At 50.2% G+C, this 19,503-nt stretch overlaps 1 protein-coding gene across 1 annotated transcript; it reads left to right on the top strand.

Annotated features, from left to right (window-relative positions):
• The first annotated feature begins 9,870 nt into the window (after window positions 1-9,870).
• On the top strand, window positions 9,871-13,631 carry FOXA1 (forkhead box A1). Its single transcript, XM_003408451.4, has 2 exons — window positions 9,871-9,942; window positions 12,219-13,631. The coding sequence occupies exons 1-2, from the start codon at window positions 9,871-9,873 to the stop codon at window positions 13,554-13,556; spliced, it is 1,410 nt and encodes a 469-aa protein (XP_003408499.1). The 3' UTR covers window positions 13,557-13,631.
• Window positions 13,632-19,503: the final 5,872 nt, after the last annotated feature.

The raw sequence follows: 19,503 nt of genomic DNA, 5'->3' as shown, positions 1-19,503 counted from the left end.
GCATAGCCATGGCTATGGTGGGAACCAGGGTTGGCACAAGCCTTCCGAGGTCTTCAGGTCTGGTTAGCGAGCCTGGGGGCCCAGGAGAAGCATAAGCCGGCTCCTGGGGCCAGACCTTCCTCTCCTTGCTGAGTGGTGGGGGAAGAACAATTTGTCCTGCAGTCCTGGGCCCTTCCCGCATGACCTAGAGTGTGGGAACCTTGAGACCTCTCCTCCCTTTGCCCCTTGAGCCTCCTTCCCTCAGAAGGGCCTTCACTTGCCTGATGCAGGTTCCCGGACTCACATCAGATGGCACTTCTCTGCCATCGGAAAATCAGCTGAGAGAGACCCCCAGCACCAGGGATGTTGGGAAGGAGTCACTGGTGGATGTTGAGGGGGCCACGGTTAGGAGAAGGGGAACTGATTGCCGCCCAGCACGCCTGAGTGGCTGCGAGGTCCAGGTAGCCAGCCTGGCAACCCCATGCAAAAGACCTGGAAGGGCAGGAGCACCTCACCTACTACTCTGAGTGTCCAGCACTCCCCAGGTTCCCAGAGTTCTGCGGAGGCTCTTTATTTTTGTTACCATTTACTGTGTGCTTACTCTGCATTCAACTGGTGTGGGATGGGTACTAACATCATGTCCATTTTATAGTTGAGAAAATAGGCTCAGAGAGGGCAAGTCTCCTGCAGAGTCAGGATTTGAGTCCAGGTGTGATTCCAAATCCCGCTCTATTGCACACACACCCTATTGTCCTTGCTGATAATTTTTGGAACATGCCCGGTTGAAGCTTGTCTAGTGAGAGAGACTAAGTCTCTGAGATCCTGAGCTCAGAGGCCAGAGGACTAGGGCATTAGCCATATCCGAGGAATGCGCAGAGGGCTGCCCAGCCCCCTCGCTAAGGACACTTTGCCTGGGAGTAGAAATTGGGAAGACACGCTTGGTTCTCTCTCCTGCTGCTACTTGCTGTCATTGGAGATGCTGGGAAGGGAAAAAGGGAAAGGCTTTTGCCCAAAGTTTACTATAAAACATAGACTATAAAACTACAAACATAGACTACAAAACTAGATATTTAACAAAAAGAAGGGAACTCTTCGCGGTACCAGTTCCCTCAGAGTCCTCGTCCCCTCCCTGAGAGATATTGTCATTCTAGGAGTTGCGTCCACTCCGGAGACACAGCGAGGGGGAGGGGTTCTTGCCCACGGGCACAAGTCCAAGTGGGCGCCTGAGGAGGCTCGAAATGACACATTCCGAGGCGCCACAAATATGAAAGGCGCCTGACTAGGCAGCTGGACAAGAGGGGAGAAGGAGTTTCTGCTGAGGCGTGGTGGCTGCTGTCAACTATTCATCCTGAAATTGGGCGGGAGGCGGGGAGGGGAAGGCGGCGCACCTTAGGCTTTGCGGGTGGGCGCGCCTCACCCTAGTTACTTCACTGGTCCACTTCCTCCCCCCCCACAGACACCACAGCCACCCAACTATAACGGTTCCCTTCCTAGGTTCACATGGATTCTCGGTTCTCTGGGCGGGGTCATCAGGCCTGATTCTGTTTCCATTCTTTAAGTCTAGACCCTGCGAGAAGCTTCAGCCATTCCAGGTTTCGTTCTTGCAACTCACGCCTGCTGGAACCGGGCATCGGGACCAAGCTGTTCGTTTGGAAATGGAGGAAACCTAGCCCCGGAGGATCTGCTCGGGTTCCCCAGTAAATATGAAGTCAGTAGGACCGAGGCCAAGCTCCAGACCATTCCCTCACCCCAAAGCTCTCTTTGCATCGCCTCATAGCGTCTTTCGGCCTTGCTCCCTTCCTCTCTCATCTCTTGAGACAGTGACCTGGCTTATTCCCATTCCAGCACCTGCAGGAGTTTTAGAAGCTTCTGCCCCAGTGTAAACTGACCTTCAACCCGAGCACCGGGCTTTATTTATTGAAAACACATCTCCTGGCGGGGACGTGAGGGGAGGGGTCATGAGGAGGTCAGAGGAGAGTAAAGATTCACAATGGACAGTATTTTGGGCAGAAGGAGGCCTGTGGGGCGAGGAGAGCGGGATCCAAACTCCGACGCATCCTAGAAGGCTTTCGAAAGAAACCTACACCAGAGCTGCTAGAACCCGGGTCTTGAGCCTCAAAGGCGCGTCCGCCGAGACGCGGGTTCCGAGCCGCTTTTCCCCGCCGGCCGCCGGGACCAAGGTCCTGGTGGGCGCAGCCGCGGTACTAGTACGCAGTCAGAAAGCCGGCTGGTTCCTGGCCGCACTCCGAGCCAGGGCCCAGGGGCTGAGCTCCACACCCACCAGGTGCGGTGGGTGGGACACGGTGGGCCCCAGACTCGGCTAGGATATCGCGCGGCCCAGTAGCTTACCCGAGTGACTACTTGCTGTAAGAAGACAGACTTGCCATTCCCCCCAACGCCCGTCAGTGACTCCTCCGACGTCTATTTTCTTGGCAAATAAAACTTCAGGAGTTGACAGAATAGGTCTCTTCTGAGAGGGTTTGGTAGTCCTTTAAGACATTACACTACACAGGGAAGGCGTGTGAAATAAAATACTTTGTGTCCTAAAGATTGGGCAGCAATTAAGGTCAGTGCCCGGTAATTTCGGACGTTCTGACACAGCCATGCCGGCTAATCGGCCCACACCTCTGAGGATCACACCTGTGGCTCAGCTGCGCAAACCTGGCTCCACTGGCGCCCAGAGCCCCAGGCGCCCTCGAGCGCTGAGGAGGGAATGCCGCGCGCTGCCCACAGGAAGCCCAGGCGAGCAACCTAGGACCAACAGAAAGCTCAGCTGCAACGTTTTTCCTTGTCACTGCGTGGACTAGGCTTCGTTGTTTGCCAATTTAAACACAGACGTTTCCTTTACAGCTCTGAATGAAACACTTCACTTGATGGAAAGTTGATGGCGTTCTTTAACTTTTAATCAATACCTGCAATTGAAAGGCAGGGCTGCTGGCATCTCACAATCAGGAAGATTGAAATATTGGTCTTGGATCACAGGACCAAGGCCTTACTTGAGCAAAGCATGGCCGCTGATTCCGCTCAGGGAGGAGGGCTCTTCTGATTTGAACAAGTCACACTGGTGATTTTGACTAATAAAATTAGGCATCTATGCCAGAGGGATAGCCTGGTCTGCTGGGTGGTCCCAGGGCTCTAAAACTTCCACCATTATACCAAAGCATCCATCCATCCATCCATTCATTCATCTACCCATCAATCAATTCATTCCACAAGCCCTTTGTTTTCCCAGCACAGTGGGCTTAGGCAGTCCCTTATGTGGTAACTTTGGTGGCAGTTGATAAAGTTTCTAGTCTTGGGCATCCTCTGCCAACCCCGTGCCTGGCCAGTCTCTGGGCTGGAGTAGTTTGTTGATTGACTCAGCAATCTTTACTGAAAGTCTGCTATGCGCCAGATCAGGGGCCATCAGTTCCTGTCCTCACAGAGCTGCCAGTCCAGTGGGAAAGACAGGGAATAAAAAAGAAACAAAAAATGGAATCTGCGTGTGACTGTGTTGGGGGGGGTGGCAGTGATAAGAATCTAGAGCAAGAATCTAGAGTAAGATGTGGGCTGACCTGGAGAAGGCAGGACTAGGTCCGTTGGGGAGGCTGGCAAAGGCCTCGCCAGGAATCAGGGAGACTGTGTGCAGGACTTGCCACCACAGGTAATACCCGATGGTGACAGCTGGCAGGCCACAGGATTCCCTTACTGTGATCCATTTACAGTGGGTGACAGGGAGGAAGCATTCAGAATGCAGCCCAAGTGCCTACAAATCTAGTCTCCCTGCAAGTGAATGCTGCCAAGAAGGCCTGTCTGTTCATAGTTAGCTCACTGCAATGTCAGCTAAGCACTGGTTTTGCCATGTGGCCCAAGGGATAAAGAAAAGGAAACTTCAAACAAATGCGTTGTTTTTTAAAATAAAAATTTCCTCCACTTTAGCTCTGGAGTAGCTGCAAAAACACCCCAGAAGCAGCCACCCAACTGTGCTCTCCAATCGAATTTTAATTTTAAGTCGGCAGTGTAAGCTCTCTCCAGCTATATCAATAAGTTAATATTTTTATCAGTCCAGAGAACCATTTTTAAATTAGAGGGGAAATCAGGAAGCTAATACAAGGCAAAATACTGGATAGAATGCATTTGGTTTATTTTTTTTTCCCAAGTGTAGGATATGATTTGTATGATTGTTACAAAAGCAGCTATTATTTCTAGCTGTATAAATTTAAGGGCCAGCACATTTGACTAGCCAAAGTTAAACTACCAGAGACACCTAACCAGCCGTGGGAAAGCTCCTGGGTGTGGGGGGTGGGAGGGAGTGAAGGCGGCAGGGAGGGTGAGGCTAACCACTCTGCAACGGTTCAGGAAAAATTTAGATTTAAGCTGCCAGCCTTAAGGCAAAAGATGACATTCGTTGAGTTTTCCGAAGTCTTCGGCTTACACCACCGGTAAGTATTAGCCCAGGCTTCTGCCCATAGAAAGGTAATTGAGGGACTGACCTACTCTTATCCAGGCTTCCAGCTCTTGCACTCGGAAGCAGCCGGTAGGGAAAAGCTAAGATCTCAAAGCGCCCGGCCCAGTCTGCGGCACACAGTAGGGCTTCGGCCATTCGTTCCTTCTGCTTTGACTCAGGCCAAAGAGTTGCCACGGATCCCCCTAATTTTCCAATTCTGTGTGTGAAGCGTGAGCTTTCAGTCCCTCCCCAAAGCCCGAAACCTGGTGGTTTTCAGATAGGGGGAAATCGCCAGAAGAAAGTGTGTGTACCACGGAGGGGAGGCGACCGTCCTGGGAAGCCAGAAGAGTGAGGAAAGCCCTTCTGGGACTGGGCATGTCGTCGAGCTGGCACTGACCGAGGTGAATAAAACGGCCAGTAAATCGGAGGACACAACAGACGGGAAATGCGCGACAGCCAGGAGGACCGGTGGGGACGGGGAGGGGGCGGGGGGGGAGGGGAGGGGGCGGGGGGGAGGGGAGGGCGCCGTGCCTGCCCCCGTTCTCTACCCGAAGCGCTCAAGACACTAACTCCTTCCAAGGCTGGTGATTACCCAGGAGGGGAAGTCGCCCTAGAGCCGTTCCCAACCTTGCTCATTTGAATACATGAAAATGCGAGTTGATTTTGGCAAGGCATCGCTAGCTCTCGACCTGCGCAATGGTTTTGTCGCCGGCGGGCGAGGTCGGGTGGGGTGCAGCTCCGGCTCCGACATCCGGCTGCGACAGAGCCAGGCCCGCGCCCCGGGCCGCGCAGAAAACCGGCAGCGGCTCCCGCAGCAGTAGTGGGAGGGACGAAGGCAGGGGTGACAAATTGAATTTAAAAAAAAAAAAAAGAATTTTTTCACCCCAGCGAAAACCGTGGGTGCGTATGAGAGGGCATCCTACCTCTCACACACCTCCACGGCCAAGGGTGCGGGTGGCAACCGTAGACTCCGCAGGAACCCCCGTCAGGTGGTCCCGGACCCCCCCCCACCCCCCACCTACACGAGTCAGACGACTAGTGAGCTGTGAATTCACTAATTAATGATTTAATAATGCAAAGAAAGGAAAGAGGAAGGAAAGGAGGAGGAACAAAAGAAAAGGAAATAAATGAAAGGTTGAGAAAAGAGGCAGAGGCGGAACAGGAGTTCGGACGCTGGCCCGGCCCCAGGATTCTCGCCTGGCAAGACCTCCATCAGTCTAACTGGTGCGGCCAGCGAAGGGCTCCGAAACCCTGGGCCACCGCGCCGCCCGCGGTTGTGGGCGGGAAGCTGAAGGCAGGCGCCGCGGTCCGCCCTCTCGCTGAACCCAGGCTCCTTCCCCAGCCGGGAACACACCTCGGTACACGCAGGCTGGGCACGCACAAGTGCGAGATGTTGCTTCCAGTGTCCTAGGCCTTGCTCGGTCCTAAACTAACCCGGGTCCCAGTCGGGGTCGGCTTTGAACCTCGATAAAGGCAACAGGTCTTAGCTTTTTATTCTCCCCCCGCAGAAGGAGGATTTAAGCTTCTTATCTGGGTGGGGTTTGGGGACCCCTAGGAGAGCTCAGACCACCCCACACCGTGACCGGGCCCCAGCGGCCGAGACAGCCCCGTCGGGGGAGGACCGGAGGAGAAAGGCGACAGGCTAGGGGAAGCCAGAGAGGAAAGCTCCCAGGAAGCTCCAGGTGGCACTGCAGAGCCCCAGTCGCTCCCAGGTCCTGCTCTCTGCCCATCGCGAGGTCCCGCTAAGCGGGAAGAACCCTGGCGCCACCAGAGGCCGCCCCGAGGTGCAAGCCCTGCGGCCTTTCCTTCCAACCCTCGCAGTCATCACCCTTTGCCTCTCCTCGCCCCAGTGAAGGTCTGTGGAGTGGGCTCCCAGCCAGTGAACGTTGGGAAAGGGAAGCACAGTCGGCGGAGTTTGGTCGGTGGTCGACGCACCACCCCCTTCTCTGGCCAACTGTGTAGGGAACAGTACGGTAGGGCCCAACGGGCGCAGCTTCCGGGAAGGGCGGAGCCGTTTCCTTCTCGCCCGGCCGCCTGGGGTACCCGCACGCCGCACGGTCCTCGGCCTCCCCGCCTTCCTCCGCCGGAGGAACCCGCCCTCTCCGCTACCTAGGCCGCCCGGTCTCCCGCAGACGGGTCCTGACCCAGGCGAGTTTGGCCGGGACGCTTCGGAGCCGCCACGTGGCTCCCTCGTGGCTCCACTGCCCCGAGTCCACCGAGCCTCCTCGCGGCTGAACGGGTCTAATTCCCCGCGAAAGAGCAGCACAGTCTTTGCAAAGCGTAAAGACAGGGCCTATTGGGTGCAAGAGGCTGGAAAAGAGCAGACTGGGGCAGCGGGACACGTCACCCTGCTGCCGACTGGCCAACGACCCCAAGGCAGCAGCTTTGTTTTGTTTTTTCCTACTCAGAAACCCAACATGGCCCTGCTGATTAGCTTCTAACCTCGCGGAAACTAACTGACTGGTGTCTGGGTACACTAGAACTTCACCTCCTTGGTTTTAGACGTCTTGGCAGGCTGCCACTGAGATGGAAAGAGGCTGGGGAGCTAACAGAGCTGCCTGCCTTTCCTTTTTGGCCTCGGGCACTCAGCTCTAAAAACCCGAAATCGTTGGTTGAGGAAAACCTGCAGGGTTCGAGCCTGTCTCTCTTGGCGGTGCTCGCAGAGAGGGGGCGCCTGCCGGAGCATTCAGAGCTTTCTGTTCACGACAGGAGGCGCTGTGACCGCAGGAATCCCGCTCTAACCCCCGCCACCCGGCCGAGATGAATCTGGACTCTGAAGCGGGCAGATAGCGAGAGTCCGCTCGGCACCATAGGTCTTAGGCCCAGAAGAAGCCGGGGAGAAACGTCGCTTTGGCGATAGGACTATGAAAAATGGGCTTTTTTTTTTTCCCCCTTTCTTAAACTGACTTTTTAAAAAAGATGAGACCTTGTGGTTTTGGGAAATGGGCTACAAAGCCAAGACTATTTGATATTTTAATTGATCCTCTTTTAGGTAACAGCGTTTCTTTCTTTTTTTCTCCTTAAAGCTATTACTAAGTTGTTACTATCCACAGAAAATACCCTAGCCATGCTCGACGTGGTTGAAGAGCCAAGAAGGTGTTGGAGAATCATCGCGTGAAGGAACGAGGAAGATTGTTAGCATTGAAAGCCCCTCAGGATCGAACCGACGAAGGTGAGCATCCGTGTACTTTACAAATGAAACTGAGGTCCTGAGTACACGGATGCTTAGCTGGTGGGAACTTCGCACAAAAGAATTAGTCTGTCAGAAATGTGCCAGACCCACACCTTCGCAGACACATTTACACAAAGTGATGCGACAAACTTGCAGTCACAGGGGCAGGCTGCCTTGGGGAGGGCTCCTGCGCTGCTAAGTTCCAGGTGGCTTTAATTTCACTCTCATTCCTTTCCTTACAATGTGACATCCCCCCCCACCACTTTTTTGTTTAAAAAAAAAAGGACTTGTAATCCAACGCTTTTATCTTTTTTTATTTCCTTAACTGCACATCTTCACCCTGTCGTGCTCCCCTGCTGATTTAAGAGATTTGTTTGGTTCAAGGATTTAACGTGATTCTCTTGCCAGATTTCAAGGAAGAACGACATAAAATAACAAAGAACAGGAGAAAAAAATAAGGTATCTGTTTGGAGGACAAGTTAAAACACATTTCTCAAAACGAGATTAATAACATTTTAAAAACTTTGCAAAACAAGAGTATTTTGGGGGGATTCTTAGTCACTTAAGAAATATTTTAATTCTACTTAAGAAATCTAGTGGTACCATAGGCAATACAACACACACTCACACACGCACACACGCACCATCTTCCAACTATCACCAACTCATGGTATCACCCAGTCCCTCTAGTTGGTCCTTCTCTCCCTGGCTCCTGGGCAATATGCTACCCAGGACCTCATAGGGACAAGAGGCTTTGATTGGGGGAGAATTTCCCACCGATGTCCCTAACAGACTGGGAGCCAAGCCAGCGCCTGGCGTCCTAGCCATGCCCCTCTCGGTCACAGACCAGACCAGGCACCGCCGTGAACCACCGTTGGCTTCGGCCTGGCTCCTCTTTAGCCTGGCAGATGTGTTCCCGCGCCCGCGCCCTGGCTTTCTCAGCTAACTCGCGTGTTTAGGGAAATGTTCCCTCCTCCTGACCTTTCCCTATCAGAAACCAGACGGTCGCCTCCAGCTCAGTCCCCGAGGCTGCGGGAAGGGGGGCGGGAGGAGGAGCTGGGCGGAGGTAGGATGGCCCGACTCAGGCCCGCCTGCCCTATCACACGGACATCTGCTCTCAGTTTCTTCCTCTTTATGATCGCTACAGATGACAAGGGGAGTGGAGCGGACCGAGGCGGAAAAAAAAAAATAAGTTATGTCATAAAGATATAAAACGGTGCCGTGACTCACCTGCTCTTAGCCGCAGGTACGGGTTTCGTGGCAGGGCCTCCGCTCTATTAGCCAGGAGCCCAGTTCAGCCTAACGTCATTCGGCTTGGCTGACTCAGTTAGCTGGGTTTCTAGTGACGGGGCAAAAGTGAGGCTTTTCCCCTTTTTCTAGCCTTTAGTCCTGAAGGGGTGTGGAGGAGGGGGGAAGCCTGGACTCTCCAGCCTCTCAGGGTTGAACTTTGGGTCTGGAATTAGGAGGGTGGGGGCGGGGGTGGGCAGAAGTGCAGGAGGGGCGCGGGATCGGGCGATAGCCCAGGCCTCCGGAGGCTGGAGGGTGCCCCAGGGGAGGGACCCTGGAGTCCTTTAGCTGACACGGCCCTGTGAGCCAGAGCTGCGACGCCACCGCCCCCAGCCCTCCTCCAGCTGCGCGGTTCCCATCTAGAGCCTTCCCCAGCTCGCCGGGCCCCGCCTATTTTTCGTTTTTAACCAGTTCCAAAGGGTGTTACACCCCCATTCTATTTCCCTCTTCCCCCAGCCTCCGGGCTTAAACCAATTACACTGCTTTACCACAAAGTGCGAGACGGGTTTGGGGGAGGGGATATTGTGGGAGGGGGCGCTGGGGGCGCGCGCGGCGGCGGCGCGTCGTGGCGGGAGGCGCTGCGGCTGAACTGGCGGGCGGCCGCCTCGCAGGTGCACCTCCGGCTTTGTAGGTGCGAGCGTCTTTGTGCCACGGACAAATGGGGAGAGGACGAGGAGGTGGGCACTCGGGCGACGTAAGATCCACATCAGCTCAACTGCACTCGCTTCGCAGAGGCCGCCCGCTCACTTCCCGCGGAGGCGCTCCACGGCGCCGCGCTCCGCGGCCGCCGCCTGCCCCCGGCGCTGCCCCCGCCCGCCGCGCCGCCGCCGCCGCCGCCGCCGCGCACGCCGCGCCCCGCAGCGCCCGGCTTCCTCCTCGCTGGGGTGGCGTTGGGCCCGCGCGGGCGCTCGGGTGACTGCTGCCGCTCAGCTCCTCGCCTCCGCCGCGCGGCCGCCCGTCGCTTCGCACAGGGCTGGATGGTTGCATCGGGCAGGGTGGCTCCAGGATGTTAGGGACTGTGAAGATGGAAGGGCATGAGAGCAGCGACTGGAACAGCTACTACGCGGACACACAGGAGGTGAGCAGCGTGCAGGCGGCGGGGTGTTCCCGGAGCCTACCCCGGGGAGCCGGGGAAAGGCGGGCCCTGGGCAGGGCGGGAGGCTGGCGGGCTAGGGGAGCCTCCTCCGTGCCACGGCTGCTCGCCTAGTGTGGCTCCCGCCAGGCCTCTCCTCGGAGGAGGGAATTTTAGGAAATTTTTGAAAGCGCCCGCTCTAGGAAGCACTTGCCTCTTCCCAGCCGAGAGCGGGAGCCAGATCCGGGCCTGGGGTGCCGCGGTTTGGCGGGCGGACGACGGCAGGAGTTGGAGGCAACTCTGAGAAAGCCAGAGCGCGCCTGCAGGGCGGCCTCTTTATCCCGCCCTTCAATTCGCACATGCCTCCTGATGAAAACCCTCTGCCGCTGAGTTGGGCTTCTTAATAATGAAACGATTCCGAAATTGTATAAAACTTGTTCTTCAAAAGTCCTCTTTGGGGAGAAGTGTGCACATTATTCTGTGGAACCACTGGGTGGCGCTAGTGTGAGCTGGCTCTTCCTCCGGTACTCGGGGCTGAGAACCTGTTTCTCTTCATTGTCCCCTCGGTGGCATGTTCAAGGGGTTTATTTTACAATGTGCACAAAAGGATTGCGAGAAAAACCAGGTACAGGCAGGACCACTACCTATTAGAAGTATTTCTCTGGGAACAGGTGGTGATTACTCTGAAAATTTATTACTAATATTGAAAATACTTACTGAAACTTACTTTGGATAACCTTGGGGGAAGGGAAATAAACACCAAAGTAAAATATGCTTTCAGATGTGGTCAGAAAATATGTTCATGAATAATTTATTTAGATTTGTATGTTTATATATTTACAAACTTATCTGAGTTTATCTGCATACCATAGTGTACAGCGTATTTTTACTTAAATCTATTCACCTTTTGTATTTTCAAATGAAGTCATATTTGCTGATGAAAATGAATATAAAGACATCGTTATTCTTTACTCAATTACTAGAGAAGTAGTTTTTATATTTCTAGACCCTGTATGTATTTTTAAATCTAGGGCTATTGCTACTAAGGAGAGTTTTTGGTGCTGATGATTTTAAAGAGAGCTCAGAACTCTTCCGAAGGTTTGATTATGATTCAGTCATTTCCACACACCAGTCAATTAAGTCTTCCAGCGAAAGAGGTTTCTTACAGGTTAAAGCTGAGACTTTGGAAGTAGAATAGCCTTAAGAAAATAATAAGTAGAGTTTGGTTTTGGGATTTTAAATTATTCTAAACTAATCATAGAGTTTGAAAGGCCAAGCTTTGAAATGATCAGCGGCAGCATAACAGTATTTGAAGAAACAGATGATTATTTCGACAAATTTTGTCACCAATTTTTTTTTTTTAACGTTAGAGGACTGGAAACAGGTAATGATGAAATTAATGCAAGTTTTCGTATGGCTTGCAGAGGTGCATACGTAAAGTCATGTTAAAGTTGAATGTGTATGATATATTAATATTATACACTCCTCCCTGCCTTCTCCTGTTGCAGGTTTATTTTTCATTTCCAAATCTCATTTTAACTTCCGGGTTTGTGTCCGTTTTAATATTACAGTTACTGCAAGTAGGTGAAAAAACATTACTTCTAAATATAATAAACAACAAAAGGTCACCATTTGGAGAAAACTCCTAAGACAATAAAACCGGTTTTTGGGAAATGAATGATTCAGGGGTCATATGGCCATGGATGATTTGCTCTATCAAAGGGTGTTCAATTAACACCTCTTGTAGCCGAAGCCATTGCGCGGTCAGCGGGGCATCTCCGGCGAGGCGGGCGCGGAACTTGTTCCTCGTTTTCTGTCCCGCGGGGCTGCGCAGCCGAGCCCACCGCACCCTTGGAGTGGAGTAAATAAGCAGGGGGTCAGGGATTAATTCTATTTTCGGAGTTTTAAAGACGATTTGCCCCAAACGGCGCTTTGCTGAGGCCGGTCTGGGGTGCATGGCGTGGATGGAGGAGGAGATTGAGGGGTCCCGGAGCTGGCCTCTCAGCCTGGAGTGTAAGGCGATTACACGTCTTCCTGGGGACATATTTTCTGCCAGTGCTTGTCTTTTATGCTTGCCGCGTTAAGATTTTCCCCCTGCGGTGCAAAACCTCTCTCTGCTAGGTCTGGGTAGGGCGCCTGACAGTTTGCCCCGGGTTGAGGGTCCCGTGGTTTGGAGAAATACTGTCCTCTTGCCCTCGGGCTTGCCCCGGGCCGGTCTTCTGCCGGCGCCCACCACTAACCCCGCCCTTCGGGGCCTTTCCCCTTCGCTGTCTCCGCTCCAGGCCTACTCCTCCGTCCCGGTCAGCAATATGAACTCGGGCCTGGGCTCCATGAACTCCATGAACACCTACATGACCATGAACACCATGACGACGAGCGGCAACATGACCCCGGCCTCGTTCAACATGTCCTACGCCAACCCGGGCCTGGGTGCGGGCCTGAGCCCCGGCGCCGTGGCGGGTATGCCAGGGGGCCCGGCGGGCGCCATGAACAGTATGACGGCAGCGGGCGTAACGGCCATGGGGGCGGCGCTGAGCCCAGGCGGCATGGGAGCCATGGGCGCGCAGCCGGCGGCCTCTATGAACGGCTTGGGCCCTTACGCGGCCGCTATGAACCCGTGCATGAGCCCCATGGCGTACGCGCCGTCCAACCTGGGCCGCAGCCGTGCTGGCGGCGGCGACGCCAAGACCTTCAAGCGCAGCTACCCGCACGCCAAGCCGCCCTACTCGTACATCTCGCTCATCACCATGGCCATCCAGCAGGCGCCCAGCAAGATGCTGACGCTGAGCGAAATCTACCAGTGGATCATGGACCTCTTCCCCTACTACCGGCAGAACCAGCAACGCTGGCAGAACTCCATCCGCCACTCACTCTCCTTCAACGACTGCTTCGTCAAAGTGGCGCGTTCCCCAGACAAGCCGGGCAAGGGCTCTTACTGGACGCTACACCCGGACTCCGGCAACATGTTCGAGAACGGCTGTTACTTGCGCCGCCAGAAACGCTTCAAGTGCGAGAAGCAACCCGGGGCCGGTGGCGGGGGCGGGAGCGGGGGCGGCGGCTCCAAAGGTGGCCCTGAGAGCCGCAAGGACCCCTCAGGCGCTGCCAACCCCAGTGCCGAGTCTCCTCTTCTGCGGGGCGTGCACGGCAAGGCTGGCCAGCTAGAGGGCGCGCCGGCCCCAGGGCCCGCCGCCAGCCCCCAGACTCTGGACCACAGCGGGGCGGCAGTGACAGGGGGCGCCTCAGAGCTGAAGACTCCGGCCTCGTCGGCTGCGCCCCCCATCAGCTCCGGGCCCGGGGCGCTGGCATCTGTTCCCCCCTCCCACCCGGCGCACGGCCTGGCACCCCACGAGTCCCAGCTGCACCTGAAAGGGGACCCCCACTACTCCTTCAACCACCCCTTCTCCATCAACAACCTCATGTCCTCTTCGGAACAGCAGCACAAGCTGGACTTCAAGGCATATGAGCAGGCACTGCAGTACTCGCCCTACAGCGCCGCGTTGCCCGCCAGCCTACCGCTCAGCAGCGCTTCAGTGGCCACCAGGAGCCCTATCGAGCCCTCAGCCCTGGAGCCGGCCTACTACCAAGGTGTGTATTCCAGACCCGTCCTAAACACTTCCTAGCTCCTGGGACTGGGGGTTAGTCTGGCATGCCCATGCTGGTAGCAAGAGAGAAAAAAAAATCAACAGCAAACAAAACCACACATAACAAACCGAAACAACATAATAAAATCCCAACAACTATTTTATTTCTTTTTTTTTTTTTTTTTTTGTGCCCAATCTTTCACCCAGTGCAAAGGACTGTTACTTTGTTATTGTATTCAAAACCTGTGTTGTGTATATTATTACAAAGACAGCCAACCCCAACCAACTTTTTTTTTTTAATCCAGCATTGTATATATAAAATCTTCCTCCTCCTCTGCTCCTTTCCCTTACCTCCCTTTCTCCCCTCCAGACACATTCTAGTCTGTGCAGGGTGTATTTAAAAAAAAGAAAATGGTCAAGCTTGTAAAATATTTGTTTTGTGCTTTTCCCCCCTCCTTACCTAACCCCCACAAGTTTACAGCTCTGTGGCAATACTCTGAACCTAAAGAACTGAAATGGTGAAGAAACAAGTAGACACTAGAGGCTCTTAAAAGTATTCAAGGACAATACTCCGGTTACACAGCAAAACATAAACAGATTATAAACATCGGAGCCATTTGTTTTTTCAGCTTATATTTCTCATACATTCAGATAGCAGATGTCTTAAATGAAATACATGTACATTGTGTATGAGCTTAATTATGCACATGCTCACATATGTAGACATTCTCTCTATACATGACATACAGAGGAAATAGGTGATATACATGCTACATTTTCAAGAGTTGCCTGACCAAGAAGTTACAAAGACCACCCCTAACCTTGTCCTCTCCATCCACATAGGGCCTTGAGGATCAATTACTCAAGAATTGCCTTCCTCAAGAATCCTGCTCCTTGCTTTGAAAAGTCCCATGGTCATATCATTCTGAGGTCACATGTATACAAGTAGCTTTTATGTATGTATACCATTTACAGAATTTTTTTTCCCAGAAAAAAATGGAATATTACAATGTTGGAGGAGAGATGTTATAGGGAGCCGTATTCAAAATTTGGTCCAAGATTCCAAAATCCAATTGATTGTAGCCATTTTAATTATTGCCATCGTGTACTTGTTTCATCCAGTGTTAATGCACTTTCCACAGTTGGACATGGTGTTAGTATAGCCAGACGGGTTTCATTATGATTCCTCTTTGCTTTCTCAATGTTCTTAATTTATTGCATGTTTTTTTTCTTTACAGCTAAGATTGCTTTAAATGATGGTTAAAATTACAGATTAAAATGTTAATTTTTATCAATGTGATTGTAATTAAAATATTTTGATTTAAATAACAAAAATGAAAACAGATTTAAGCCGTGATATATGTTCTTGATCGTTTGAGTTAAGGACTTTAAATAAAGCAAATGTTAACAAAAAAGGATTTCTGTTATTCTCCTTCACTGAATTAAATCCAAAACAGATATTCTGAATATAATATTTTTCAGTGTCCGGAACTGAATATATATGACCAAAGGAAAATAATCTAAAACAAAATTGTCATTGTTCCGATTATACTAATGAAATGAACTTAGAGCTAGTAAAAAGTAAGAGTAGGTAGATAAATTACTTTTTATCTACCTAGTAATTGATTACTCAATAATAGTAAGTAGATAATTATTCCAAGAATTGAGCGTTGTTTTTTTTTTTAAGATTCTTAATTCACCTTAATGTGTACTTCAATTTGTTTTTGACATGGGCTTAAGCCTTCTGTGTTTCCTTTGAGTCTTTCCACAATGAAATCAAATATTATTAATTTAACTGCCTTCCCCCCTGCATATGTCATTTCCCTTTATCTGAGAAGTATTCAAGTGAGAATAAAATACAAACTAAGTTGTCTACAACAGAGAGTCTCGAACCCTCTTCTCATTAAAAGAAACAAAACTTAATCAGAGTAGCTTTGGAGGGAATGGCAGGAGGGAAGTTAATTCACTCCTGCAAGGGGAAGCATTGGGCCACATTCCAGCATAGCTGTTATTTTGTATTTTATGAAGATATTTTTTAAAATATTGTTTCTAAAAATATTGTTCCTAGAACTTTAAAGACGGTGATTTGTTTGACTTCTAAGAAGCTTTAAAATGCAACTTCACACCCCACAGTTGCTTGAGATCACAAAATCATTAATCTCCTTTGATAGTAGGCTCACTTTTCAGTCCACCTATTTCTTTGTAAGTCTTGTTCGGATTGACATCAACAATAACAGCACCAGCTCAAGCAGAGGCTGGCCTTGCCTGAGCCCCTGTGTATGAACTCCATTCTCGCTGGGGCTTGAACTTGGATAGCCTTTACTTTGATCGCTTCACTCCACACCACGGACAAGATAAAAAGAGCTGTGTGAGTCTCTTAATGATCCCGTAATTGCCTCCCCAGATGAGAGAAGGGGTGCCATGTAGCACTTGAGAAAAATCCAGAAATCCCAAACCCTCGCTCTCACTTTAGTTAATGAAAGGAGGCGGCGAGGGAAATGACTGGTTTGAGTAATTTCAAAATTTCACTCGTAGGCCTCGGAGAGACGTTAAAACAAAAGCAAAAAACAACCCATAGAGGAAAAGCTTTGAGTCCCAAAAGTTACGCATATTTATATGGCGGGTAAACAAATACTGGCAAATTTTAATTTGAAGTGTAATATAAAGGCCTGAGTTTGGGCCGCGGAACTTCACCCGACCTCACTCAATCTAAAGCGTCTCACTTCTGTGTTGTTCCCCCTCCCCCTGCTATTTCTCCTCCTCTTTTTAACATATTTGCAATATCAATATCTTGTCTTCACTCCACCTGGCCTAAGTTGCCGTGTAGCTCTTGCTCTTTTATTTGGCGGAGACTTTTTCTGGGTTTGCGCAGGATGAGGCGACCGGCGCCGCGGGCTTAAGGTGGAGGCCACTTTGGAGACCGGCCTGGGAATCTAGGATGATCGGTCTCGAGAGCCGGGCTCGTCTCGGTGCAAATCCCTCCTGCAGGCCTAGCTCCGGCCTCCTGGGCCTCACGCGATTTTCTGACCGCGCACTCTGCCAATTCTGGGCGAGCGGCGACCCGCGCGTTAAAGCGCGCGCGGGTAGGCAGCCGGGGCAGAAGGTTGCCGGGGAAGGGGGGCAGAGGAGGACCACGAGAATCTCGAGGTGACAAGTGCAGTTAGTTCTTCATTGTTTGGGCATTTTCCCTTCCTGGCGAATAAATCTTCTGTTGAATCCTAGACCTAAAAGTCAACAAAGAAGGCCAGGCGCCTCGTTACCGCTTCTGTGGCCACAAGGGCCCGCGTTGCCGCGGCTGCTCCCGCTGGGTAATCCCTTCCTCGGAAACCCGGACACACAAGCGCCGGAACGCCCCAGGCTGGAGCGCAGCGCTCCAGGGCCAGGAGAAAAATGTCTGTGGTTCCGAGTGCTGGGACCTTCCCGCCACCCCTCCCCCTTTTAGTCTTCAAGTTTCTATATTTCTTCACCTCGTTTGCTCCCGCAGACGAGCTCTGGAAAGGGAATGCTAACCACTCTTCCCCGGTCCAGTGGGCTCCCTTTATTTAGGAATTTTGCCCGAGGTGGAGGAGGGGTTTCTGGAGGGGGGGAGGGAGCGAGGAGGGAAAACCTTCCCACTGACCCCAAGTGTAAAGCTCCCTGGGCCCTCTGAGGCCACCGACAAAGCCACCGTGCAAACATATTAAAAAAAAAAAAATGGAAAAAATATTTTGGAAACGAATGTATAGTGCTGGGGAGGGAAGCTTCAAGTGTTACTTTCATCTGGCGTTTAGGAAGAGCCAACCACAAGTATTTCTGACACACTAAAAAAGAGAAGATAACTAAACACAGGGAAGAAGAAAAAGTCACCAGTTTTTTGATCAGGAACTAAACAACTCAGAAGCATTCCCAAGCAAAATGCAGCTCTGTTAGTTCTCTACGTAATGGCTATACAGTGTTTAAATTGAAGATAAAATTTAATTTTCCGTTGTCCTCTTTTGATCTGCCTCATAGCAGAACAAACCGATGAGAATTATTACGGGAGGGGGGATTAAAACAAGCAAAATCCTATTAAAGTTCTTCACTTCTGTTTTCATTGTCTGAAGGCTAGATACCCAGGACTGATTTCACTGAAAGTATTTAACAACAACAACAACAACAAAAGACATTTTTTCCCTCAGGATTCTAACAGATTTGAATGAGCCATTAAACAGAGAAAAAATTCCTGGAGTTATAAAATTTAAAAACCTAGCCATTTTGGCATTTAAAAAATTGATCTCAATTTCCATGAAAATGCTTATTAAACTTCTTTGCAAAAAACTTTCACAATCAATACAAATTCCTTTCAATACAGACCAAAGTAGGAGACCTGTAGTCCAATTTAATTAACCTTTCCTCAAGATCAATTGGTTTTCTGTTGATTTAGCAGTAATATTGTAGAACATGTAGCTATAATGTATTTTAATGTGATACCTCGATATATCAAGAAGGAAAACTCATTGAAAAATAAAAATTGCTTAAAACTTTAATAGTTAATAAGTGTGTAATAATGTTCTGCTTTCAAAACAATTTTTAGTTGTTTATGTGAATTATAGTAAATAATATATTTTGCAACTAAAGAGGAGTTCAGAGAATACCTAATTTAAAAAAATTACTTCATGATAATTATGTGCAAAAAAAAGGTGATTGTTTTTAAGCTACCTTTGGCTTAGAAATAAGATTTTCCCAAACTAAAAGAACCATTAGCATCGATAGTATACATGAAAGTAAGAATGTAAGAAAATGAAACAACTTGAAAGATTTTACAGCAGTCTGTGTTTAGATATTGAATCTATTTTTTGGGGGAGTAAGTTTTTTTTTTTAAGTAGCCGTTTATTTATACAAATTTCTAACTCTTTTTCACTGGGTTTGGGATTTAGCGTATCAAAATAACATTAATAATAGATTGCTTTAAATTTTCTGGTTTTTTTTCTTCCAGATAGTTAACTTTGGGGCCATAATGATTCCATTGATATTTCTCTTTTTAGCGCCCAACCAGCTTGGGTCCTTGAACTTTGGACAGCTAGGACTGCAGACTCCAGTATATAATTTCATTTTTGAAATAGCTAACAAGCAATACGGGGATAGACAAATATTCATGCAGTTCAATTTTAAGTTGTAAAACACATGCATTTTTCTATTATAAACCAATTCAAAAAAACTGTCAGGGGGGTAAATCCTCACTCTGAACACTTGAAACCTCCTTTTTTTATCTAATTTTCTCTTTTCTCCAATTGTGGTGGCTGTAACTTTACAGTGCAAGAGCAAAGCTTCTGGTGAGGGCGAGCTCCCCGCCCCCTCACAGCCCCCCCCCCCAGGAGCGAGGGGCCTCCCTTTTACTAGGTGCCAGCGCATCATATTTTGGGGTTCTCTGTTCTAGTTAACTTAGAGTACATAGGCAGAATATTGTCCCTAAAAATCCGAGAAGAGAAGGGCTTAAATGGATCCAGTGTTCCAAGACCTCCGAATCCAGGTGGGATGCTGGTCAAGTCACCGTGAGATCACATTCAGAACCAGGATAGTGCCACAGACCGCACGCCTGACAGTTCTAAGCGCCAGGTTGCCTTGAGTTGACTTCCTACTTCTCTCTTCCTCTTAAGATTACACATCAGGAACTTTTTTCTTTTTTAATTGGTGAAACCAAGAAAAACAGCCTGGAAATCCCCCCAAACATTGTCTGGAAATAGGGAACAATGCATTCACCTGGAAATCTCGTTAGTTCCCCCCCCCCACCCCCCGATGTAATTTTAGTTAACTTTTTAACTTGTCTAATCATGTCTCGGGTCAGTTTTTTCCCTCTCTCACATACTAAAGAGTTGTTTTAAAACAGACAATTTAATGAGAAGAATGAAAGGGGCTTTGCGGTGGTTTGTTTCGTTTAGGTATTTAATTTTAAGGGCCTGTTATGCATGAGGGAGGAAGTAGGCACCGGCTTAGTGCTAGGAGAGCCGCTGTTCTTTGCGTGACTCAG

This window comes from Loxodonta africana, chromosome 10 (genome assembly GCF_030014295.1).
Source record: "Loxodonta africana isolate mLoxAfr1 chromosome 10, mLoxAfr1.hap2, whole genome shotgun sequence".
Lineage (NCBI taxonomy): Eukaryota > Metazoa > Chordata > Mammalia > Proboscidea > Elephantidae > Loxodonta > Loxodonta africana.
The sequence above is the reverse complement of the archived record's forward strand: the minus strand, read 5'-3'. Positions and strand labels throughout refer to the sequence as shown.